The 26,203-nt window shown below is 40.3% G+C and overlaps 1 protein-coding gene across 1 annotated transcript in view; it reads left to right on the top strand.

The window, feature by feature from the left end:
• The window catches only part of LRP1 (LDL receptor related protein 1), a 392,141-nt gene that overhangs the window by 198,200 nt on the left and 167,738 nt on the right, over positions 1 to 26,203 (top strand). Inside the window, exon 9 of the mRNA XM_042447614.1 lies at positions 16,222 to 16,384. Coding sequence (XP_042303548.1) covers positions 16,222 to 16,384 — 163 coding nt within the window. The remainder of the gene's footprint in view (positions 1 to 16,221; positions 16,385 to 26,203) is intronic.

Genomic DNA, 26,203 nt, shown 5'->3' with positions numbered 1-26,203 from the left:
AGGGTCACCATGTTGGAAATTACTTGAAAGCACAAAACAACAGTTCCCAGAATCATAATCCAACACTCAAACCAATATAACATGCTGGCTTTATATGTCTGCAGATTTATTTGATCTGTAATAACAACATAATTTGCCTCCAAATTGTTTACAGTTGCTTTACGGATATTAAGTTCTCTTCTTTTAATTGATGCAGGCCCTAGAGAGTCTTTGTGCCTGTAGAAGAAAATCAGAGGGTAACTATCAATAATAATTGAATAAAAGATTGAAAGTCAGTCAAAAATTTCAGGCCTTCATCTCATTGTCTTGACGTTACGAGGTTTTATGCTAGCTTCTAGAAAATCTGACATCTTTGTTTAGCAACACATTGGACTGGCACTGAAGATTCTGATGTTGTCTTCATTTTTGGAGAGAATGTTTTAATTGTTTTAACCCTTGCCTTTGGTTTAGAGGCACAGTCAGCACTTTTTTCACCAGATGACCAGGAAAGAGTTTGTATCATCACTTTTAAAAGTTCAGCAGTTTCTTGTCTCTTCTCTCTTTCACTGACACAGACAAACACCTGTATGCAAAAGGGCCAGGTTACCTTAGTGGTAAGAACATGCGTACACTAAGGCTGTGAACAGCTAGAATGAAATTAACTGTAATATATGTTTACATATCTAGCATCAGGATGTGGCTGGGAATCAAAACAAAACAATATCAGAAATCCAACATTCTTTGTGCTCAGATGTGTGTTGATTTTGTATAGATACCACCCAGTGCAAAGTGCTATGTGATCCAGTGGATAGCTCTGGCATAGTTTGACTTCAGGGTGTGGGGGTCTAGCCTTCTGCAAAGCCCCAGTTTCATGAATAGTACTTTGCTACTGTCAGTAAGACACTTTGACAGCCTGCCTTTCCTTCTGTGTAGTCCCTTTCTGGTATGCAGTAGAAGCAGCTAAACTCGCCTGAGTGCAACTTGGGCCCAGGATTTCCAAATTTTCAAAAGTTCTCTCTGCATTGCAGTGCTTCCCCCCCCCTTTTTTTTTTTTTGAAGGAAATGATCTTTGTGGTTGAGTCTAAGGAATAGAAAGGAGGAGGAAAGAGATACAGTGTTGGTATTGCATTAAAGGTTAAAAATAGGTCTTGCTATCCTAGCTTCCACTGAGCTCGAGGCAATATCTTGGCTTAACTTGGGCCTATGAATGAGAGCTGGAAATAATAATATAAGATGGAATTCTGAACCAGGACGAAGGAGGAAAGGAATAGGAATAGGAAAGAAAGAGAGAAAACAACCCAGCAATTTGGAAAACAAAAGACTTTGAGAGAAGCATAATGTGTTCCAGCTGCAAAAATACAGACTGGAAGGAGAGAAGGGAGGGGACTGGATGTGTCATATCTGTTGCAGTTGCCGCCTACTCCTACTCCTCCATTCTATCACATACTGTATTTTACAAGTATACTGTATCTAGATTTACAGTAGTTATTTTGGCAATTCATAATCCTAGAAGGAACTGGGGGCACACTCTTTGGGGCTGGTTGCAGTGAGCAGTTCTATGGTTGGAGAGTAAATAGATTACTGAATGCAGTCCCTGAGTTTGTTTTACATTCCAATCAATAGAGGAATAAAGCTGTCCTTTATGATACGTGATTTATGAAAAAAGAGCCTGGCATGTTTGTGCTTTATTCATTTTACAGGTGAAAGCTTATTGCTTATTAGCATCTAGAGAAACTCTTTGCCCCTTAAAAATGAAAGTTTTTCTTGATAAAGGGTGGCAATGTTGTTGTTGTGTCTCCAAGTTTTTTTTAATTATGGCAACGCTAATGTGATACAATGTTAATTTCTATGTTGTTGTCATTGTGAAGAGGATAAGAGGATACTTGGAACAAACAAGTAGCGGTGGAGGAAAAGGCTGAATGATGTTGAGTTCCTTCATTTACTGTTTGAATTTCAAGATGTATTTTCTGTGTAAGCTTCTAATTTAACTGTTTGAGAGTGACCTTATTAACAAATCAAAACAGCAGCTACTGAGGCAGCAGATGCCTCCAAAACATTTGCAGGTAGGAAGCAGATAATGAATTTACATAATGTGGAGCTGAAACGTTCTGTGCATTTCACTCTGAATACCTGTTCTTCATTCTAAATATATAATGCAATACCAAGTCCAAAAGCTGAAAAAAGCGTAGTTCCGCTGTGGAGGTTGTTCACTATAGTAATAGATTTTGTCAGTGATGGCAACAACTAAAACAGCAATCTTGTGGCACCTAAGCTTTGGGGGGACCAGAGGCCACTTTGCTAAAGCCATGTGCTCTTGTCCTCAAAGGCTTATGACAAAGAAAAAGCATTATTTGCCAAGGTGCCCTAAGGCTCTTAGATGGTTTTGCTTCAGTAGACAAACTAGAAAGTGGAACAATAACTAACTTCATCTCCTTCATGTTCTTTTATTTACTGTTCCTTTTTAATGGTTTACATTTAACTGTTTTAATTGTATTTTAAACTTTTTAATGATGTAAACCTTTTAGCTTTATCTTTTTCAACTTATGTAAGTCCCTTTGAGTCCCAAATTGGGGGGAAAGCAGGACATATACAATGGTGGTGGTGTTGATGATTATGATGACAATTATGATATGAATTCCTGGGAGTATATGACATCATAGGATCACATTTTGCAGCTTGTTGCATAGAAAATGAAGGATCAGCAGTGTTCCTATCTCTTGACTGAAGAATGAGCCTTTGCTTTTCTTAAGATGTCCAGAGCAGGGGAAAGCTTTTATTTTCTCTCATACAGTCGTGTGATTCCACCAAATACTGTCATATCCTAACTAGTTTAGTTGAGATTTTGCTTAAGTAAGTAGAGTGAAATAGATGGGTGATCTGGAGCTCTGAAAGAAACAAATTGTGCCTCTACTTTAAGAGATAGCAGTTCTTTGAGTGGCTGCTTGTTTACCTGTACATGGAGAGAAATGTAGTGTTCACTTTTGAAGATGACTTTGTGTCGCTGCTGCCACCATTCAAATAGAAGTACCATTTTTCTGTGCTGAGAGTATCAAAGGGCTCTGGAGTTACTCAGAGTAGTTTAATTTGCATGAAGGGAGAAGCTAGCTGCTTTTAGGTACCTAACAATAAGGCAGAATTAATTAAGTGCTTCTTCATTCTGCCCAGTGACTCCTGGAAGTGGCTAAACAGGCCATGGTTTACTTCTGGTGATAGCTGAACTCTGGCTTGTATCTCCCACATGAAGCCAAAGAAACCAACAACAAATCATGGGGTATTTCTCTGGCTGTAGGAGACAGACAAGCCAGAGTATTCACTTGCAGCAAGAACTATTGGGCAGTGTGCTTATCGTTACATCTAAACAAAATAATTGGCTCACAACTGTGATATCATGAAGAATTCCCATCCCTGGCATACCAAGAATTTTTTATGTACGTATGTATGTATGTATGTTATTCTGGGGGTAAATGAAAGGTGAATGAATTTTCAAACAAATACTATATGCCACTTGAGGCAGACAGCATATCTGATGCACAAAGGGGGAAGAGTCAGAGGGTGAATGTGTATTTTATACTCTGGCAAGAAATTGCTAATCTCAAATTCAGCTGGCTTACATCTGCAAGGCTACAGCTGTCTTCTCCCCATATTCACTTGCTAACTGCATTGCCTATACAGAGGTTAATTGTAGGATGGACAATATCAGAATCAGAAGAAAGCAAAGGCAAAGTTGCCCCTACCAGTGATGCCATGTCACTATTGTATGGAGTTTGTCACATGGGAGGAATTTCTCTTAATTTCGAATGAAAAAGAAAGTGGGGCCAGAACCCATTCACGTGAATTTGCTAGTTCAGCGAATTTATGTGAATTCGAATTGCGTTCGAACTGACTTCCCATTGCCTGAAAATAGCTTGCCATTGCCTGAAATTGTGTGTGATCACCTCTCACGCAATAACATGAAACCCCCATGATTGTGTTCGGACTGACTTCCTATTGCCCGCAATTGCGCGTGGAGTCTATCACGCAAAGCTTTACTATATGGCAAAAGCATTGCTTTGAGAGGGGGAATAACTTTGTTGGTTCGGTAGAACTGGTAGCTGAGATTGGAGTGATGGGCTGGAGGAGAGAAGTACATTTTATTTATGAGGGAAAAACTACTAATGAGAAGATGTGATATACCTCCAGCCAGGGTACTCTTACTGTAGATGAAGTTGTAGAAATGAATAATGTAAGGACTAAAACAGTGTTTTATAACTGCTATACAAATTAGAGGAGGGGTTAAGACATTATTTTATAATTCATTTGCCTTTCTTTCTTTCTTGGATCTCTTCTTGGAACACTCAAAAGCAATCTTGTGACTCTGACTCAACAGAAGGATTGCAGCCAAGTTCTGTTTCATTTTTCTATAGCTTCTACAGGTCATTTCTTTTCTATACAGGAACCTGCCTGGTATTTGTTTCTCCATTTTGCGCAAGATATGAATGAATCAGGGTCAGGGAGGATCAGGACAGATTCTTGTTTTTATCTCTCTTGTTTTTAAAACTATTATAAAAATGCAGATTCGCTCTTGAGATCTGAGACGTTGGGGCTGACAATATAGTACCAGAATGTTTCCAAAGAGGATGACACAGCTAAAGAGCTGACCAGATGTTAAAGGAAAAGCGCAACCCCTCCTTCCCTCCTTGCTCCCCCTCTTTGAGAGACGGAGATCTGTCACGAAATGCTTTGTCACGAACTTTGCCCTGGATCCATCACAGCAGCTGCCTGCCTGTGGGGGTTTGATGTCCCACTTGGGCCACAAGCATAGCAAAGCGGTTTAAGGGCATCTCACTAAATGGATAAATGTGCCTCTCTTCAATTATTTTAACACTTAGCTCCTTAAAGCAGCTTCAGATCAAAGATGCTGGCTCTTGAGGCAAAGTAGCTTGAAATTAGGATTCACAGCTAGATTAGCAATGGTCTTCATCTAGACTGGCAGATTTATCGCTGGTGTTTATTTATTTGCTGTCCTGGAGAACAGGCCTGTCCAGTGGACCTAAGCCCAGAGTTGTGGGTAAGCGTGGGATACTAAGTGGATGTTATGGAGGTTCTAACTGAGATGACCAGCCATTTATTTTGCAGGGTGCTTCAGAGTTAAAAGAGCAAGGGCTATAGATGTCCTGCTTTGTAGGCCTTGCAATTCAGATAAAGGCTGGAATCTGGTTGGTATACTGTGGTAATGCAGCAGTCATTTCCATGAGTATCATATATGATTGACTATAAGTCGATCTCATGTATAAGTTGAGGTCCATCTTTGAGGCCAAAATTATGGGTATTGGTATGATCGGTGGATAGGTTGAGGGTCAGACTTCAGGAGGCAGCCTGGCTAAGGACAGGCTGCAGGGTGATAGGTTGTCCTTCCCAGCCTCTCCCCAGCTGGGCATTCTCCTACAGAGGCAGCCTTGCTGGGGAGAGGCTCAGGTCAAGTACCATATTGACCCATGTGTAAGTCGACCCAATTTTTCAGGTCAATTTTTTGACCTACATTTCTCGACTTATACATATGAGTATATACAGTACTTGTATTTTTATCTGGGTTGCACACCTGCTGTTGGGAGTCAAACAGGGTCAGCCCTGGTTAGTACTTGGATGGGAGACCACCAACAAAGACCAGGTGCTGTAGGCTGTATTTCAGAGGAAGGAACTGGCAAAACCACATTTGAGTATTCCCTGCCTTAAAAAGCCCTATGAAATTCATGAGGTCGCCGTAAGTCGACAGGTGAGTTGAAGGCACACATACGTACACACACACACATGTACTGCAGCCACAGTGAAAGCAAGAAAAGGTCATAATTGGAAGAAGATGACTAGTCTCCATAGAGGCCCTTCAAGAAAAGGTACTTTGGAAGCCTGGCCTGGACAATTGCCTTTCTAAACAATCATTCCATAGTACCTCCCACTCCCAGGAAAACCAGTCATTAGAGCAGGCCATCATGTTCTCCCATCAATGATGGCAACTTCTTTGCCTTACTTCCTTCATGGCTGCTGCATCTTTGGCTTTCCCCCCAGTCACCTTTGAGCCACCAATGCCCACTATACTTACACTAACCCAACACTACACCCAGCAGGAATGTAACCAAATAATAATTAGGTTATCTTAAAAAAGCAAGCCTTTCTCCACTAAGCACAAACATTTTTTTGCTAATCTGATTGTCTGTATTCCTCTGGTAGTGTCTCTGTATAGTTTCCATTTCTTCTTTTTTAATTCATGTGTGTCTATCCTGTTGAGGGCAAAGGTGGAGAACCGTCTGTTCTGCAGATGTTCTTGGACCTCAGTCCTCTGAAGCCCCAGCCAGCAGGGTCAGTGATTAATGGACTTTGAGAATTGTAGTCTGAAATGCTGGAAGGCCAAAGATTCCCCATCCCTAGTGTGTGACCACTGTCTACTATACTCTTCATGTGTACTGTCCTGGTTGCATCTGCACCTCTCCCAGAGGGCTATTTCATAATTCCTAATGATATACAAAGGGATCCTGCAGCACCTTTGAGACTAAAGAAGTTGATAGCATGAGCTTTCATATTGAACCTACTTCGAAGTAGGCTCAAGTTACGAAAGCTCATGCTACCAACATTTTTTGCTCAGTCTCAAAGGTATTAGAATCATAGAATCATAGAATAATAGAGTTGGAAGAGACCACAGGGGCCATCCAGTCCAACTCCATTCTGCCATGCAGGAAATCACAATAAAAGCATCGCCGACAGATGGCCATCCAGCCTCTGTTTAAAGACCTCCAAGAAAGGGGACTCCACTACGCTCCAGGGGAGTTTGTTCCACTGTCGAATAGCCCTTACTGTCAGGAAGTTCCTTCTAATGTTGAGGTGGAATCTCTTTTCCTGTAGCTTGCATCCATTCATCTGGGTCCTAGTCTCTGGAGCAGCAGAAAACAAGCTTGCTCCCTCCTCAATATGACATCCCTTCAAGTATTTAAACAGGGCTATCATATCACCTCTTAACCTTCTTTTCTCCCCGCTAAACATTCCCAGCTCCCTAAGTCGTTCCTCGTAGGGCATGGTTTCCAGACCCTTCACAATTTTAGTCGCTTTCCTTTGGACATACTCTAGTTTCTCCACATCCTTTTTAAATGGTGGTGCCCAGAACTAGACTCAATATTCCAGGTGGTGCCTGACCAGAGCAGAACAGAGTGGCACTATTACTTCCCTTGATCTAGACCAGGGGTAGGCAACCTTTTTGAGCCGGGGGCCGGGTTGCTGTCCCTCAGACAACTGGGGGCTGAACTCAAAATGGCGCCTGAAGCGGCGTGGAAGCTTCGGCAGAGGTAGGGTTGCCATAAATCAGGACATCCAAACCGGGACAAATGTAGGACAACATTTTCTAATGTAGGACACTTTTCTTTTACATGGAGGAACCCCCCCCTCCTTCCCGGCCTCTGTGGAGGCTGAGGCCCCCTCAGAGGCTGGGAAGGAGCCCACGGGGCTGCCCGCGCAAGCGCCCTCCTCCTCCTTCCCAGCCTCTGAGGGGACCGAGGCCCCCTTGGAGGCCAGGAAGGAGCTTGCGGGGCATGCATGACTGCAGTGATCGCGAGCGGCCTCCTTCCCCTTCCTGGCCTCTAAGGGGGCTGAGGCCTCCTCAGAGGCCGGGAAGGAGCCCGCGGGGCGCGCACGATCGTGAGTGGCCTCCTTCTCCTTCCTGGTCTCTAAGGGGGCCGAGGCCTCCTTAGAGGCTGGGAAGGAGCCCGCAGGGCGCGCGCGATTGCGAGCAGCCTCCTTCTCCTTCCCGGCCTCTAAGGGGGCCGAGGACTCCTTAGAGGCCAGGAAGGAGCCTGCAGGGCGCACATGATCATGAGCAGCCTCCTTCTCCTTCCCGGCCTTTATTTATAAAGCGCTGTAAATTTACACAGTGCTGTACATACAATCTTTTAATTAGGCGGTTCCCTGCCCTCAGGCTTACAATCTAAATAGACATGGCACAAAAGGAGAAGGGAGTGGTGGAGGGGAAGGGGATGAGGGCCAGCAGTTGTAATGAATACATCCTTCAGAAGCTTAGCATCCAATTAAATTTAGTCAGAAGGTGGGCTACTGATGCCCTCTGCTCTGATGCTTTGTAACTTTTCCTTTACTCCAAGAATTGTCTTCACAAATTGGTTCTGAGTGTCTTATCTCTTTTGGAAATTGGGTGTTGCAATTTATGTCTGGCAATCCCAGTTTTTAAAATACAAGACATTACATTGTTTTTACATTTGAGTGGAGAAATTTGTTCTCTTCTTGATTATTAATAAAGAGCAGATTTCTCAATCAGTAAATTTTTACTTTGAGCAGAAGTGGTGCTTACTCATTAGATATACAGTGGACCCTTGTTATACGCTGGGGTTTGGTTCCAAGATCCCCCGTGTATAACAAAATCCGTGTATGCTCAAGTCCCATTAAATATAAAGACATAGCAAAATGGTGTCCCTTATAAAAAATGGAAAATCAAGGTAAATTTATACTTTTTTGGAACATTTTCAAACCGTGTATGCTTGAATCCGTGTATAAAAAATCCGTGTATAAGAAGGGCCGACTGTACATTCTTGAAGGGTGGGGACTGTTTTGACTTGCTCACTATCATTCTCTCCCTTGGTACAAAGCCTTGTGCTTTGGAGAGTCAAAGACAGTTCTTATTCTCATTATTACACAATGCTGGAACAGGGATATGGATGTGGTAAAGGCAAAGGAACAGAAACTGCACCAAGACATTGCTGTCTCAGCATCATCAGATCTGTGTGTGGATAAGGCTCCTTCCTCTAGCAGATATACAAGCAACTCTGTAGGCCTGTCTATCATTCAGGTTCATTCAAAGATGGATTATGTACATTGTTGGAAACAAGCTAATCATGATAAATTCAGTGATCCACTCAGTAGTTAGTGATGAGTGAGGATTACATTAATTCTTTAAAATTCAGAATTTACAAAACAAACACAGAATTCAAATGTGGGAGAGGGGGTGAAATCAAGTGATTTGCCCATCTCATAGAGATAGATAAGAATTTAGTATCAGGGTTTTTGTGTTTGTTTGTTTGTTTGTGTTTTTGTTTTAAATAAGAATATGAATGTTCAAATCTAAGGGCCAGTGAAACAGGTGAATTTGCCAGTCCATTTCTGCTACAATTGTCTTCCATGTTCAGGCCCATGATGTGCAGGACCTTTGCAGTATGTCCTTAATCTTGGATTTTACAAGATAATGTCCACTTGGGTTTAAAAAACAGGAAAGTCTTCTCTCTCTCTCTTTCCATATATATATATATACACACATACACATACACATACATACATATTCATTATGAACTGTTTTAACCCTTTAAATCTGTTTTTAGTTTGTGAATTAATATGTTTTAGCCTTATAAAATTATTTTAATTATTTATTCTCTTTTAAATATATTTGACTAGTTTTATTGTATGCTGTCTTGAGATCTTTAGTTAAAGAATGAGATATAAATATGTAAAGAAACAAACAAGGAAGGGAGGAAGGACAGGAAAAGTAAATATAAGAAAAGGGATATGGCGCCCAGGGTGATCACCTTCCTTGGATATTTCACTTTCAGGTAACCTTTACAAAAGCTTATGGGAGATAAAAGGGGAATTTAAAACTTCGTAACTGAAAAACTTTTGTACTGTTGCAGTTGGATATGACAAGTGTGGCTGAAAATGTCACCAGGAATATAGGTTTCATATTGACTGGCTTTTTCCTGCCCTTTGCACCTTGTTGTAGTAGCTCAGAGGTGATGCTAATGAACCTGTGCCTCTATGCAGAGTAAGTGTGCATATGTTTACTATAGAGACTCTCTCAGTTGATTGTGAGCTCCTGCAACACACAGTGGAACTGATGCCCATCCTGCTTTTGCTGTTGTAGCCTACACAGAGAAGGGAGATAACCAAGATTTATGTGGCCCAACCCTGATGTTTGAGTCCTTGATTCCACAGTTGAAGATGGTTTCAGGAGGGACGTGATACTATAATTTTGGCTGGTTCACATTTCCTGGGAGTCAGTCTAGATCATCAGATTAGGGTTTGGTTCCTCCCTCTCTTTTTATGTTTGTTTTGAGCTTTTTTGATACTGATCTTCTTACCTCAGTTTTCATCAGGCACATGTGGCGTTGAGTACAACTAAACTCTTACTGACCTTCCCCAAATTCTTTCCCCTCCTTAATTGCAGCTGGTGTGGCTATTTGCTGCCACCACTAAATAGATGAAATTGTGTGTCTGATGTGGCAGCAATTTTCAGTTGCTTAATTTTTGTCCCACCCAGTCATAGCATTAAAAAAAGAGAGATGAGGCAAAAGTGTTGCCTGGCATATAAGATGAGGACCTGAACTTTTACAATAGGTAGATAGGAGATTGTGGCTATGTCTAGACTGGTGACTCCCAAACTTCGATGCTCCACGTGTTTTGGATTTCAACTTCCAGAAGCGCCAGACAGCTTGGCTGAAAGTCAAGAATTCTGGGAGCTCAAGTCCAAAACACCTGGAGGACCAAAGTTTGGGAATCACTGATCAAGACCAAGGGAGGGCAACAAGTCCCCTGTTTCTAATTTTTGGCTAAATGTAGTGAACAATCTGCCCCTGCCCCCATTTTTTTGGGAACCCCTGTTACATAGCCCTGCGGGTACCACTGCTAAAATCTCACAAATCTGAACCTTCCTGTGCTATATTCCTCAGTGAAATCAAAATACCCCGCTTTCTGTGGGTTCCAGATACTCTGCTGTGTTGTTTCCAGAGAACTTTAGGGTGGTGGAAGATTTCCAAGCACCTTCCTTGCACCATGTAATCACTACAGAAAATATGACAGCTACTTTGGTGGTGACCATTTCAATTTTAATAATGACAACAGACCATTCAGTAGCAATGGAAGCCTGTAAGGATCCTAGGACATCTTCTAGGCATCTGGCCAATGTCTTTGCATGTATTTTGAGAAATATGTCACACTGTGTTAAATTGGGTGCATTCCCACACTGAGTGATTACATGTAAAATTGCAATCCCTTTCCAAAGGCAAGAATGGAGCACAGTTTTTGTGCCTTGCTCTCCATCTCCTGATATTTTTCTCTATCTGCCTTCTACATTAGGGTAGGCAGGCTTTAGGTTTGCTGGAAACTTCATTTTTTTTTTTATTTGAACCTCAAATTCCTTCATCAAGGCCTAATTGCAAAATGGTTGCAGAAAATTATATTCTTTATGGTAATATTCTTTATGGCTTTGCGCTTAGATATAAGGACTCAGATGAATTCTGAGTAGGTCTTTAGCTGAAAAAAATTGTTGTCAGGACCAGAATTGAGCTCATATTCATTTTCCACATAAATTCATTCTTAGTTCTCTTTCCTTCAAACTTTCTTGAGTTCAGCAAACTAATTTTAACATGTACATATATTGGTAGGGAGAGAATCTTTGCTGCTAGTTTTGCTGAACTATTGAGAATGCAAATCACTTTATCTACCAAGAGACTCTGATCTGCAATGTTAGACTGAGTAGTTCAAGAAATAGTTTATGTAACTGAAATTTTAATATATTTATATTTATATATATATATATATATATATATATATAAAATCTTTCAAGAAATCATTAATTTTTATCTCCTTGCTTGGACATCAAGGGACTTTAAAATCATATTATAATCAGGAAGAACTAGTTTCAGGTATTTATGCATTCAGATTAATTTTATTCATCTATCCATCTATTTAGTTAGCTAGCTAGCTAGCTAGCCGCCTTTCCACCATCTCAAGGGAGTTTACAAATGTAAAAAAAAAAATTAAACAATTTTAAATAAATAGAAATATTGGAGGATAATAAATACCAGTCCCATTGGGTCTTTTATTTCATCTCCTTCATTATAGAGATGGATTTCTTTTAGTCAGTAAAATAGCAGCACCATACATGGTGCCTGTGCAAGGATACTTTATGCAAAAGCCTAGGGCTTACAGATTTGATCTCCTATAGATAAGATAAATAGCAAGATTTTCTTACTATGGCAAAATTAACAGACATTATTAAAGTGTTTTGGGGGGTAGCAACAGTAGAATAGGGTGTTTTTTTTTTTGAAATATAATAAAGTAGTATTTCATTTTGCAGGATTAATACACACTTGAATAAACTTTTTTGTTAATGTCATTTAACTACATAAAGTTAATCTTTGTCATAAAGTTTATATATGTATTTTTGTGTTTTCATTTTGGAGAGGTGTAAGGATAGGATAGCTTAGAAGTAGTCACGAAGTGAAAGTGGATGTTAATTATTTCTACTTATTGGAATATGTACTGCAACTTTCAACATGATTTTTTTTCACCAAAAGTTCAAATTTTAATTTTTATAATAAAATGTTAAATCATTTCTAGAGAAACTTAATATTATCTTGCTTCACTTATCTTTCACTGTGGTGTAACAGCTTGGGAAAACAGACCTCTTATGCTTAATAATCTTTTATTACTGTGGCATAAGTAGCAAAAATATATGTGCTATGGAAGGGAGGAGGTGATGGAATCAAGGCACAAATGCTTACTCACAGCAGATAAACTATGATCTAGCAAGCTTGGAGCTGATTCTGCAAACCAGGACAGGCACTGGCACTGGCACTATCTTCAGTGGGTTCATTCCACTTCCCAGTCCTGTCCCCCTTTCCAAGTGGTGACAGACTGTTGGCTTGCTAACAGGTCATCTGGTATGTAGCACTAAACTGTAGAGGCCTAATGCTCCTAGGAGCCCATTGCTGCCAAGAATGCAGCAAAAGAAAAACACAGTGTAAAGAAAAGAGATTCGAAAACTGTTTTCAGGAGAGGCACAGGGCTGGTGAGGGAGCCTAATTGAAGGCAGCAGTCAGTTCCAGGAGAACAGAGCAGCACAGAAGGATGAGAGAAGAATAAGCCTCTAAATATCTCAGTGGGAAAGCAGTCTTCTGCCTGATGCTCTATTCTTAATAATACAAAACAGGGCCTTTGGGAAGAGAAGGGTTGGTTAGGGATGGTTCCTTGAGTGATAAGTAATCTAGAAAGAGAGCCATGTGATGGGACAAAATGTGGCATGAGTATAGGAAAGGGAGAGCAGAGGACTGAGCATTAGTAATGGACAAAATACTCATTTTAGAATAAAAGTCTGCTTACTGCTTCAGATGTGCAGGCATTTCTGTGCTACGAATCTCCTCAACAAGGGACCACTTTGCTAGTATGGGTTGATGCAAATGAAAAAGAAAAACTAAAATACCAAATGTGCCTGACTTTCAAAAACTATTTAATTTATCATAATGTTACATATCTTCTGACACATGAAACAGTTATTTGGAAGCACCATTGCTTGATTTTGCTGAGCATGTTAGTCTGCTTTACTCATTTGTGTGTTCTATTTCTTTCATAAGATGGCTCTAGAAGCTTTGCTTAAATTGAATCTTGGAGCTCTGGACTTTTCAGAAAGCCGGCTAAATATTTTCTATGAACAAACAAATAAATATTTTTGATAGGGTCACTGGGTTTACACACAGCAGACACTGGTACAGAATGGAAAGTTCCAGCATGATTAGAAGTTGGCTTGTTTCATGTGAACAATAGCTACCGTTAACCACATTTTATCAGGTTCACTGACACAGTGAGATGTGGCCAAATAAAAAACAGGAGTGAAACCTTCCAAACCCTCCTTCAAAGGAGAAAATGGGAGCTCACAGACCCAGGACTTAACATGTTGTTTGGGTAATACAGTATTAAACTAAGATTTAGCATGACATCTGCATCCACTTATATATTTGTCTGATGGAAGCATTGTATTTTATTGATTTCTCATTTTAATGAAACTACTAAAGGTATAGGATGTTGCAACTCCTAACACAGTTTAAGGAACTTTATTATGATCAAGGTCCACCATTTTGTTTCTGTAAAATGTATTTTTGATGAAGACACTTGAGCTGGATGACAAAGTGGGAACTGAAACAACGGAGAAGAAGCTTCCTATTGTTGGGATGCACCATTTCAAACTGCAGATGAGAGAATAAATGTCTGTGAATTCCCTCACATATCATATACACAATACAGATAAGACTGGTACTGTACCTGATATAAACTCTGTAGTATCTTTCTTCTTGATACATGCTTATAGAAGGGCTCTTATTCTTCCTGCCTCCTTTCTCTGGCATTCTGAAATGGATGTCTCTATAACACTGGTTAGTTGGAACTCTTGGATTTGTGGTGAGAATGGTTCTCTGATCAAAAATCTTCACAGATCCACTGACAATTTTCTGTAATTCAGACCTTTTTCTGAGATACATGTTGATCATATGTAGATAGAGGACTCATTTTAGTGTTTCGTTGAGCTGGGCTGTGTGTGTTTGTTTTTTAAAAGTATTTCTTTGTCGTCTCCCAGTCCACAAGGGCTCCTGAGGTGATGAACAAATAAAAACTAATTAAAACAATTCAGTATCTTGGCTCTGACATTTAGGGCTTTGTGGGTCAACACTAGCACCTTGAATTCATCTCAGAATCAAATTGGAATCCGACTTAGTTGTTGCAGGCCCAGTGTTATATGGTGTCTGCAGTGCACACCTGCCACCAATCTGGTTGCTGCATTTTGCACTAGCTGCAGCTTCTGAACACTTTCCAAGGGCAGTTCCATGTAGAGCACATTACCATATAATTGGGAGGTAACTAAGGCATTGACAACTGCGGCCAGATCTGCCTTCCCCAAGAAAGGGCACAGTTGGTGCACCAGCTGAAGCTGGGCAAAGATGCTCCTGGCTATCACAGCAACCTGGCTTTCCAGGAGCGTTGCAGGTTCCAAGAGCACCCCCAAGCTATGATCTTTCAGAGGGAGAGCAACTATATGTAGAACAGGCTGTGGTCCTAATCCTAGGTTAGTTTTCCTGATGACCAACAGCACTTTCATCTTGTCTGGATTCACCCACATCTATTCCTTTACTGCATCCAGATGATGATTCAGTACTACCAGCATACTGATTAACCCAACCCCAAAGCTATGGACATCTTCTCCCAGTGGCTTCATTTAGATGTTGAAAAGTATAGGGGACAGTACTGACCCCTGTGGAACTGCACAGGCTAATGGCCAAAAGGCTGAACAGCAGTCCCCTAGCACCACCCTTTGGGAATGTTCAGCCAAGAAAGATCAGAACTACTGGAAACAATGCTCCCTAGTCCCATATCAGCCAGATGACGCAAAAGGATACCATGGTCAGTGATATCAAATGCTACTGAAAGATCCATGGGGACCAATAGGGGTTCACTCCCCCTGCCCAACTCTCAGTGTAGGTCATGCACCAAGACTGTTTACCTGTCCCATAACCAGGCATTAACCTAGACTGGAATGGGTTGAGGTAATCTGTTTCATCCAGGAGAGCCTGGAGTTGTGTTGCCATCACTTACTCTAAGATCTTACTTACAGATGGTAGATTCAAGACTGGTCGATAGTTATCCAGGGAGGTGGGGTAAATTGAAGTTTTTTTTTCATCAAAGGTCTTAAAATTGCTTCTTTTAGAGCAGTTGAAGCATAGCCTTCTTTCAAAGAAGCATTTAGAACCTCCACTACCCAATTTGCTAGTCCTCGTCTGACTGCTGTAATTAGTTAGGATGGACATGGGTCTGACAGAAAAGTGGTTGTCCTCACGTCTGCAGGCAACCTGTCCACCTCATCATATTGAACAATCTGACACTCATCCATCAAAATCAAGTATGTGTCTCACCTCCCCAAACTCTACCCTCAATGTTGAGTCCAAGTCAGAATTAATTCTGCAATTAATTTTCTCCAGAAAGTATTTAGCAAATCCATAGCAGTGCTTTTCTGAGGGCTGCTCCTTAGCACACTGAAGTCTAGGATGTAATAGCCCAGAACAGCTGGATGAGATTGAGCTGGTGTAACAAAGGCAGCAAGGAATCATTACTTTGCTGTCCTCATTGCTGTAAAGTAGGTTTTAAAATGAGGCTTAACCTGTGCTTGATCAGATTACTCCTGAATCTTTCTGCACTGCATTTCCCAAATAGTCTTGACAGAATCAAATGAAAAGTTAAGGATTCCCAAAGTGTACTCCCTGTGGCTTTTCAAAAAAGCCCATCAAAAGTCTGAACTCATTTTCTCATACATCAGATGTATTTCTTATTTATCAGTTGAATTAATCAAATCATGTGGCATACATGTCAGTTCCAGAATGATAGCATTTCCAAGGGTGGTAATTTCTAAAGTGGTCGTGATCAACAGTTAACACTTTGTCTCCCTTTGTTTTCCCCTGTTAGATGTGGAGCAAATGGCTATCGATTGGCTTACTGGTAACTTCTACTTTGTGGATGATATTGATGACCGGATATTTGTCTGCAACAGGAATGGGGTCACCTGTGTTACTTTACTTGACCTGGAGCTGTACAACCCCAAAGGCATTGCACTGGACCCAACCATGGGGTGAGAATTCATATGTGTGTGCTTTATGTATGTTTGGAGGCAGAAAGAAATTATTGCAGTTGATGCTTCGTGATTTAAATGCAGAACTTAAGAGTAGCAGAGCCTGGAATTTTGAAGGTATTTTATGTGCTCAGCATACCTGGGCAACCAAGATTTTTCTCTTCCCCCTAATTTTTTCTGCCATTTTAAAGAGGACTACTGGGTGAATTTAAGACAGCCTCCCCTAACCAGCCACAACCCCACCATCCCCAGTTGGAAATAGTAAGCAGGTGATTGGAGGACAATAGGGTTTTTTGGTTTTTTTTTACAAATGCAGAGCGGTGTTGGAGGTTATTGTAGCATTAGGATGCAATATGCTCTTATTTGAATACACTTTTGCTAAAATTGAAGAGATTATGCTGAGTCTTATCTAGGAGGAGCTATCTGTGGTTGCAAAATGAACTCTGATTGCTAACTCATAGGCATTGCTACAGAGCATAAATTGAGCAAGAGGGCCCAAAACAATGTCATCTTCATGGCAAGGAAGTTTGTGAGTGGATTCCAATCATATCCTTTCTCCCAGAGTTTTATTTTTCAAAATTCCGATTCCCAGAATCCCCAAGAAGGCATGGCCACCTGACTGGAGCATTCTGGGATTTGTAGTCCATTCAAAAATAATTTTCCTGTGTGAATGAATATATGATAATATTCTGAGGGAAAATGTGTAGATGAAATTCTGTGTAACACTTTTACCTTAAGAAGTATTTTCCCCCTTTCTTTGGAGTTAAACCTTTCTAGTGAGAGCTGGGTCATAGAAGATGTTTCCAATATGCATCTGCAGTGGTGTCACTAGGATTGTTGTCACCTGGTGCAGTAACTCACAGTGTCACACCCCATTGACCACCTCCTATAACGCATGATACAGAATCCTTAATAATGTTTTTTGTGTGAATGTTACTCATAAAAGCATAATTCCCATACATCATTGAATCTAATGATAATAGATAGTTGTGACATAAACAACTAGCAAAATTAAAATTTTACCTTTAAATTACAATATCGTAAACACAGCCTAAATGTATTTACATATGTGTAAATTCATGGGATTTAAATGAAAAATTGGCAAAATGTGATGTTTTTAAATAAAATTTTAAAATAATAAAATTTGTAATGTTTAATTTTTAAAATTTTTAATTTTCAAATTTGATTTTTTAAAAAAAAAAATCTGGGCCCTCTCCTTTTTCCTTTCACCAAGCCTCACTCTAGTCAAACCATGTCTTACAGCATTTTAAGTAGAAACAGGCAAATGCCACAGCAAGTTTCTGCCAAACCTCAGTTATTTCAGAAGTAGTGGTGTCACACACACCCTTAGGTTGTCACCTGGTGTGGTCTGCACCCCAAGTGATGCCATTGTGCCTCTGGCAGCTTCCCAGTGTCCTAGTGAGACTTTGCTATACCTAGTTTGGAGCTGTTCTTTTTACACTATAGTGGCAGGAAAAGCTGGTAATCTTATGGTCCTGTTCAGTGGTGACTCTTTTTTTACTAGGAATGTAGGACATTTTGTTTTATTTTGCTTTGTTTGTTTTGTCCCATGCAAAAACTAGGGATCCAGGCATCTGGGTAAATATGACTCTTCCCTGGATGCACTGCAGCTGTGAGTGACCGCTGTGGCTGAATCCAACTGGGCCCTTCCATTTGGCTTTATTTCTCCCATGCCTCTGAAGGAATGTTAGTCTGGGTAGAGCCTTCCACAGATGGGAATTACTGTAGAATCACTATGCTTCATATCCTCACTTTTATGGGAGGAACTACACAGTAATATCATCTACTTGTAATAGTCCTCCTATGTGTTCCTCAGCATATTTGTTTCAGCCACTTGGCGTCTCATTTAGGAGAAAGGCTGGATATAAAATTGAGGATGAGGATGCATGGCTCAGAATAAAACTAGAATTCACTTAGACACTTGTGGCAAGCTTCCCCATCATAAAATAAACAAAGAGAGAGTAAATAAATAAATAAAAATAAAGTAAGCTTACCTGTGGGTTTCATATGTTGAATTTATAAAATTTGTATTAGAACACATGATCTCACTACATTTGGGATTGTTGCATCCAAAACTATTACTAGAGTTTAATCTTTGTAAGCCGCCCCGATTGCATTTTGTAGAGGGGCGGGATATAAATAAATTTGATGATGATGATGATGAAAGGGTTATCAGAGGTTTATATTTCAGCCAGGTGAAAATATTAGTTAACTTTACTGAAGTCCTGCCCAGAAGAGGCGTTAATTAGGGATTTCAAACTGTGAAGCTGCACTGCACAGAATGTGAATTTACGATTTAATAGATGCAAATTGGGATTTCCTCAGTGTTTTGAAGATGCGATAATTTCTAGGAAGGAGCCTGGAGCAATAAGTAATGCACTTTTCATGCCTGACCATCCCTTCTAAATTATCACTGTGCTCTCTGAATGATGAGGCAAGTGACTGTCGATAGAAAATCTAACCAGCTGAGCAACAGACCATATGAAATGGCAGGTGCTTCTCTTTCTTTCTACTCCTTCTGAATCAGCACCCAATTCAAGAGTTTAGATGAGTTACTAATTAAGAGTGTGGCAGTTACTTGAGAGTGAATGCCAATTTTGTGTTCTGGGAGCTATGGCATTTCTTCTGATTTAAAGCAGGGGTTGGTAGATGAGGGAGTTGATGGATTATGGGATTGATCTTGAGTATCTCCTTGCCACATCTGTGGGATTAGGTCAAAGCAGAGATAGGCAATGCATGTGATGATCCCATCATTTGTTTATGTAGCCCCTAACAAACTTTGCTGTGCTGCCAGATTTTGACTTTGTGACAGGAACAAAATAAAATAAAAAGACACATGTTTTGGAAAAAGGAGTATGTGTGGAGACTGCCCACATCTTAAGAACAAAGTGTGCAGTTCCCCCCACATTTTGCTTGTTGCTGTTAAGAAGAATCTCCTCTTAACAACCAGATTTGTGGAGATGCAGTTACTCTTTTAGGCAAGTTGTGCATGCACCTTATTTTAAGATAAATGCCCATAATCTTTACTCTAAAAATTAGTTGCACGTTAAGAAGGGGAATTGTGGGGGGGCTGACATATTTAAGGTAGAACCTCTGGATTAGATACTTAAGGATCTTGCAGATATTTTTGGTGCATTTGCACCATGTCTGTGTCAGAGCTGCTAGATAAACTGTCAAATATTTTTGTGTCTAATAGTATAAGCCCAGACATGTCTTGATCATAAAGAGGTTCAGGCACACTCAGTCTCTCTTGTGGGACACCTCACTGTGATTTGGAGTGTTCTTGTGGCCAATGGCTCATGGATAGGACATTGTCAGTGACAGTGGACATTTGATTGCCAGCCTGGAAGTGAGGTGGCCTGGTGGTGTTGAGGAGAGGATCAGGCTGCCAATTATAAGGGTAAAAGGGCTCAGGCCCTTACACAGCATGTCCTGGACTGCTCTTTACATGCATGCCGATTGACATGTGTCCCCATGAATCTGCATCCTTGTGACTCACTGATCAGTATGAACTATATATATATATATATATATATACACACACACACACACACACACACACACACACACACACACACACACACACCTGAAGCTCTGTGCATCTGAGAAGGTGGACTGGTGGACTGTGGCCCATGGACAGTGGTCTCCTTGCACTGAGGAGATAGGCTGTGGCCCATAAAAGTTCATGCCATTATTAAATCAGTTAGTCTTAAAGGCACTGTGTGGCTCTCTTATTTTGTACATATGGCACAGCTAGACCTCCAAAATGTCCTGGTCTGTGTCAGTGTAGGTTGTTGTTCTACCCTGTGGGCAGAAATTGGACCACAGAGTATTTAACACAATGGTGGCATTAATTAAATGCTAAATACTGCTTGCAGTAGCAGCAGTGGTGCAACTGTAAGAGCTGTAGAATTCTGAATGATCAAGTGACTGAGCATGTGTTGTTAGATTGGGAGAGCTGGTTTTAAGCCTTATTAATAATAATAATTTGTTTTATTTATATACCGCTATTCCAAAGATCATAGCGGTGAACAGCAAGTAAGCTAATTAGCAAGTAAGCTTATTGTTGCTCAGTTAGTTGCTACATGTATAATATGTCTTCTTCTTCAATTCCAAGCAGCATTGAGAGAGGGCTGATTGGCTAGAGAGAATGTAAGGGGGAAGGGTAGGTGGCTTAACCATTCCCCTGACTGTTGATTTCCTCTTGAAACACAACGTGCTCCCCTGAATTGCTTTTCTTCCTTTGGCAGAGCTACAGATGGATATTTTACTTACTGTTTCACACAAAGAACTCCCCCACTGCATATCTGAAGCTGTGCAATGGAGGATTGGTATGGGAGGACATTTCAGATATGGCAGTGGTTGAAAGACTGTCATCCTGCTGTTCTTCTGACCTAAACCATCCCTCCCTTGGGAATGATTTGTAGGAAAGCAAGGGGCTTTCAGAACTTTCTTGACATGTGCTAGCATGCGGCTTCTTTCCTTAGATGTTTTGCTGGAGCTTTGTAAGTTACTCAACAGCTGGATCCAAAATCTATTTACTCAGAAGTACCTCACACTGATTTACCATGGGACTGATTTTCAAGTATTATCAACTCAAGGTTTCAGCCTAGTTCTCTGTACAGCAAAGATAATGGGTATTTGCATCAAATAAGGAGTCATGGGGCTCTTGTTTCATTGGCCCACTTCATTGATCTTTCATAGTGGCAAGCTTGAGATCCAATGATCTAGGTATTTTTTGCAATGACCAATGCAGAGAAATAGAAGACAGTAATAAAAAGGGAAGAATGAGAGACCTCTACCAAAAAAATCAGATAAATTAACGCCAAGTTCTAAACCAAGGGCAGGGATGCTCTATAGAGAAAAAAGAGCATAATACAGGAATAAGAAGAAATAAAAAGATGCTGGAGGCAATGCACATAAAAGTTATACAAAAATGAGGGAGTGAGTGACATATGGAATGAGGAGCAATATGAAAATGAATCCCAGATTCTAAAACATGAAGTGGATTGTGCAAGAAAGGAAATGGGAGAAAAAATAAATCATCAGGAACAGATGATATCCCAGTTGAACTGCTACAGTGCACACAGGCAGATGGAACTTTAGTGCTAACAAATATAGAAAACAAAGAGGTGGCCAAAAGATGATACATACCAATCCACAAGAAAGGAAATACAAAAGACTACAGCAACTATAGGACAATAGCACTAATATCACATGCAAGCAAAATAATGCTCAAAATTCCGCATCATAGATGGAGAGAGAAATTCCAGAGGTACACGCAGGATTCAGAAAAGGAAGGGGGATTAGGGACCACATTGCAAACATACAATGGCTAATGAAGCTCACCAAAGAATTTCAAAAATAGAATGAGCATCTGTTTCATAGAGTAAAGCAAAGCATTCAATTTGTGTAGATCATGAAAAACTATGGAACACACTCAAAGACATGGGAGTGCCACCACTTCTGATAGTCCTGATTAGGAATCTGTATCAATGACAAGAGGCCACTGTCAGAACAGAATTTGTGGAAACAGAGTGGTTCCCAAAAGGCAAAGGGGGTCAAGCAAGGCTGCATACTATGACCCTACTTGTTTAACTTATATACTGAAAACATCATAAGAAAAGCAGAATTAGAATCAGAAAAAGGAGGATTTAAGATCGAAGGAAGCAAAACTAATAACTTAAGATATGCGAACAACACTATAATATTTACAGAAGGCATTAAGGAATTGTAACAGTAAATAAGGTAGGTCAAAGATGAAAATGCAAAGGCAGATCAGATGCTGAGCATAAAAAACAAAACAAAAATAGTGACCACAAAAGAAATTCACAAATTCAATTTAGACAATGAGGAAATTGAAATAGTTAAAGAATTCCCATATCTAGGATCAAACACTGACCAGAATGGAGACTGCAGTCAAGAAATAAGAAGAAGGCTAGGAATGGGAAGGGCAGCTATGAAAGAACTGGAAAAGATACTGAACAAGTAAAGACACACAACTGAGCACTAAAGTCAGAATTGTTGAAGCTAACATCTTTTATGTTTTATTTCCTTTGAGTTTATGATCTATGTAAATGGAATGTATATTTGAAAAAAAAGTCAGAATTGTTCAAACCATTGTATTCCCATTTACCATGTATGAATGTGAGAGCTGGATGGTGTATGAAGCAGACAGAAAGAACATCAACTCATTTGAAATGTGGTGCTAGAGAAGAGTACTTAGGATACCCATGGACAGTGAAGAAGAAAGATGGGTTCTTGAATTGATTAGACCAGAGCTCTCCTTGGAAGCCAAGATGATCACGTTGATATTATCGTACTTTGGCCACATAATGAGAAGTCACAGATCACCAGAAAAAGCATTAATGCTTGGAAAAGCTCAGGGTAGAAAAAAAAGAGACACACCACAGACCAGATGGATAGATTTGATCAGGGGGGGTTATGGTCAAAGGCTTGCAGGATCTGGACAAGGCAGATTCTTGGAGATGTCTCATCCACAGGGTCTCCTTAAGTCAGAGTCGACTCAAGGACAGCTAACAACAACGACAGGTACGGGGTTGTACTGGATGACCCTTGTGGTCTCTTCCAACTGTGATTCTGTGATTCAGCTGTGTGCAGTTAAACTACTGCCCTGAGATTCTTGCACTGTTCCCCAAGAAACTGGCTTTTAGTCCTAACCCAAGTGTTTTGTAGCATTTTGTACCAGTTTAACAGCTCCTTAAACATATGAGCCTTTTGAATGCTGTGTTCATTCCTTCTCTGTGTAGATGAAAGATAGTGGTGTCTGGAAATGGCTCTTATGTGGATATACATACCATACCATAGACCGCCATCTAGTGTTGGCATTTGTTTTCTGACAGGTGTCATAACACACACACACACACACACCTTTCCATGAGGATTAGCCAAAACAAAATGCAAAAAAATGCTGTTCTAATGATGCTTATATAGGTGTGGATGATCCCTAATGGATTACTAGAAAGTGGGGAAAGTTTCCCCCCACACCTCATTTCCTTCACTCAGGCATATTTATAGGCAAAAACTGTACTTGACTGCAGGGGTGGGGAAAGGCTTAACTATTCCTGGTGTCTACCTGTACCTATCTTGAACTAAAGCCAACTAGATTAGACTCATTGAACCTATAGAATTTACATAAGTTTTATTTACCATTTAACAAATGGGTTTGCTTTACTTGGGAGTAGCTGTTGGATTTATAACATTTTCAACACTAATTTATGATGATCAAATAGTGGAGCACACATAAACCTGGATGAGCAGCAAACTGAGGTGCAACAAGAAAAATGCACTGCTTTGTTCACCTGCTCTATTACAAGGACTCTCAACCAACTTCTGTAAACTAACAATATAATCCTGTACATGCCCATCCATTGATTTCACTGGGAATTACTAACAGTCAGTAAGTATAAGCCTAAAATACCCAGAAGCAAGGGATCAGTGGCCAGGCCTTTGGGGATAAGTGAATTTTTCAGCTGTGTCCACGCACACATCTCATATGAAGCTGCAGCCCCAGGATGGGACTTCCATCTAAGTAAATGGGTATTAAACTGAGCTGCATAACTTTCAAAGCCATAAAGACACAGAGAGAAAAAAGCACCACATTTTTTTAGAAAAGCATATAAAACCCATTTCTTATGGATTTAAAGCTCAGTTATTTATTGAATTTAGAAATCAGAATTCTAGCAAAACAGTTCTTGCCTGTTTTATCATTCTCTACTAGATGGATGGGCCTAGAGACACTTTACCACCCCTTTCTCAGTGTTCCAAATAGAGCTGGACAGCTACCTATAGATACCACTGAAGACTCATACTGGGAATAAGGCAATCCCTGGTAATGAAAACACAAAGTATGAGTTCTTTGAAGGTGCCTGAAAGTGATTGTGGCCTGAAAGTACATTCAGCCAATGAATGTATGCTGTATAGATTACATGCCCTGTTAAGCTAGCTGTCCTTTATAGCCTGACCCTACCCATGTTTAAGAAAAAGTCAGTTCACTGAAGCTTACTCTCAAGCAGTCCAATGGATCTTACAGGTGGCAGTGCATAGGAAGTGCATAGGGCTTCCTTTTTAATGTATATGTGTATAAACTACATACCCAATGTGCGAGAAACTGTATTTTGGAGTAGGGATCCTCTGGGTATCCAGGATAGAGCTAGATATTATAAACCAAAGTTTATCTGCAAGGTGGTTTTCAGAGCTAGAAAAACAAGCCAGTGTGTGATCAAAGAAGGGATTTTTAACAATATGCATGAAACAAGTCCTTTTGAAATAAAGCACATTTTCCTTAGTATTAATGTGAACATGATATTGCAGCTGTCCCTGGTGACCACATTCCGGAGTCACACATTCTAATTAAGCAGAGCAGACCAATAAGGTCAGTGAATTCCTTACATCGCATGCACATCTATTTTGTATAATAATGTTCTACACTTTTTCAAGGGCATCTGTCTACCTACTTTGTCCCTCGGAACTGTTTGTCAGTGCACACAAGAGAGGAACCATCTGGAATGTAATAGGCAGAGTGAACAGTACAGGGAATCGTTTTACCTGTAGGAGAGAGGACCTAAAAAACCAGAAACCCCTTCTCCTATATGAACTTCCCACAGCTTAGAAATAACAGTTGGTTATCATTGTGTGTCTTCAAGTCATTTCTGATCCATGTGGTGACTCTAAAGCTCATCATGGTGTTTTCTTGACAATATTACCTCAGAGGAAGTTTTCCATTGCCTTTCTCTGAGACTGAGAGTGTGACTTGCCTATAGTCACCAAATGGGTTTCCATGGCTGAGCAGGGAGGGATTTGAACCCTGTTCTTCCGGAGTCCTGATCCAACATTCAGATCACTGCAAAATATGTATCTCAGTTGCTTACTCAATAACATTAACTTATCATTGATCCCTTCAGGCGCCAATAACCAAGGTAGAACTAAGTTACATTATTATTGTAACTTATCATGGGATAACTTTTTCTTTTGCAGTGTGACTTTATCCTTAAAGTTGCTACTATAATTATTTTTTATTTATGGTCTTGTAGCTTCTGAAAGTAGTGCAAGAGGAGCATTACACATTTCAAATGTTGGTTTATGCTGTGCATCATGGTACTGTAGTCACTTATTTTTGAAAAATAAATAAAATAAGCTATTTTGATTATTTTAGAGAAACATGAAGAATTAATTTTAAAACCTGTTAACTATGGACTTTTTCACATGGGGACCTTTGTGCTTCCATCCTGAAAATGGTTAAAGTGTTGGCATCCCGGAAAAGCAAGCAAATTTGATAATGCTTATCACACGCAGAGCACAACAAGGGGTTAAAAGCACATTACTTAGGCAAGAAAGTGGGTAGGAAGTTAATTTGGGTTTCAGACAGATGAGGATAAATCCTGTTGCTAGCTTGGAAATAACTTTTTTTGCGCATGCTCCAAACTGTCATTTCCACAAGTGCATACACACACATGCTCCAGAGAGGGAAGGGAAACCGGGGAAGGTAAATACTCCTTGCCCCAGAAGCTGTTTCAGAGGAAGGAAGACTGAGGTGTCCCTTTGCAAACTTTCATAATACCACACACAAACACATACACACACACTAGAGAGAAAGAGGAGGTGTCTGGTCCATAAACCTGCCTGGTTTCAGTGAGGGCTAAAACTCCCAGATGCCCTCCTTTTCCAGGACATATCATCCATTTCTCCCTCCAGTAAAGGAGGAATTCCAAACCGTCTTCTCTCTTGCTCTTCCACTAGCTGATCCCTGCTATAGGAGGAGGAGGCCAGCTGTGCGAG

Source organism: Sceloporus undulatus, chromosome 2, assembly GCF_019175285.1.
Source record: "Sceloporus undulatus isolate JIND9_A2432 ecotype Alabama chromosome 2, SceUnd_v1.1, whole genome shotgun sequence".
Taxonomy (NCBI): domain Eukaryota; kingdom Metazoa; phylum Chordata; class Lepidosauria; order Squamata; family Phrynosomatidae; genus Sceloporus; species Sceloporus undulatus.
Note: the sequence above shows the minus strand (reverse complement) of the source record. Positions and strands in the feature narration are given on the sequence as shown.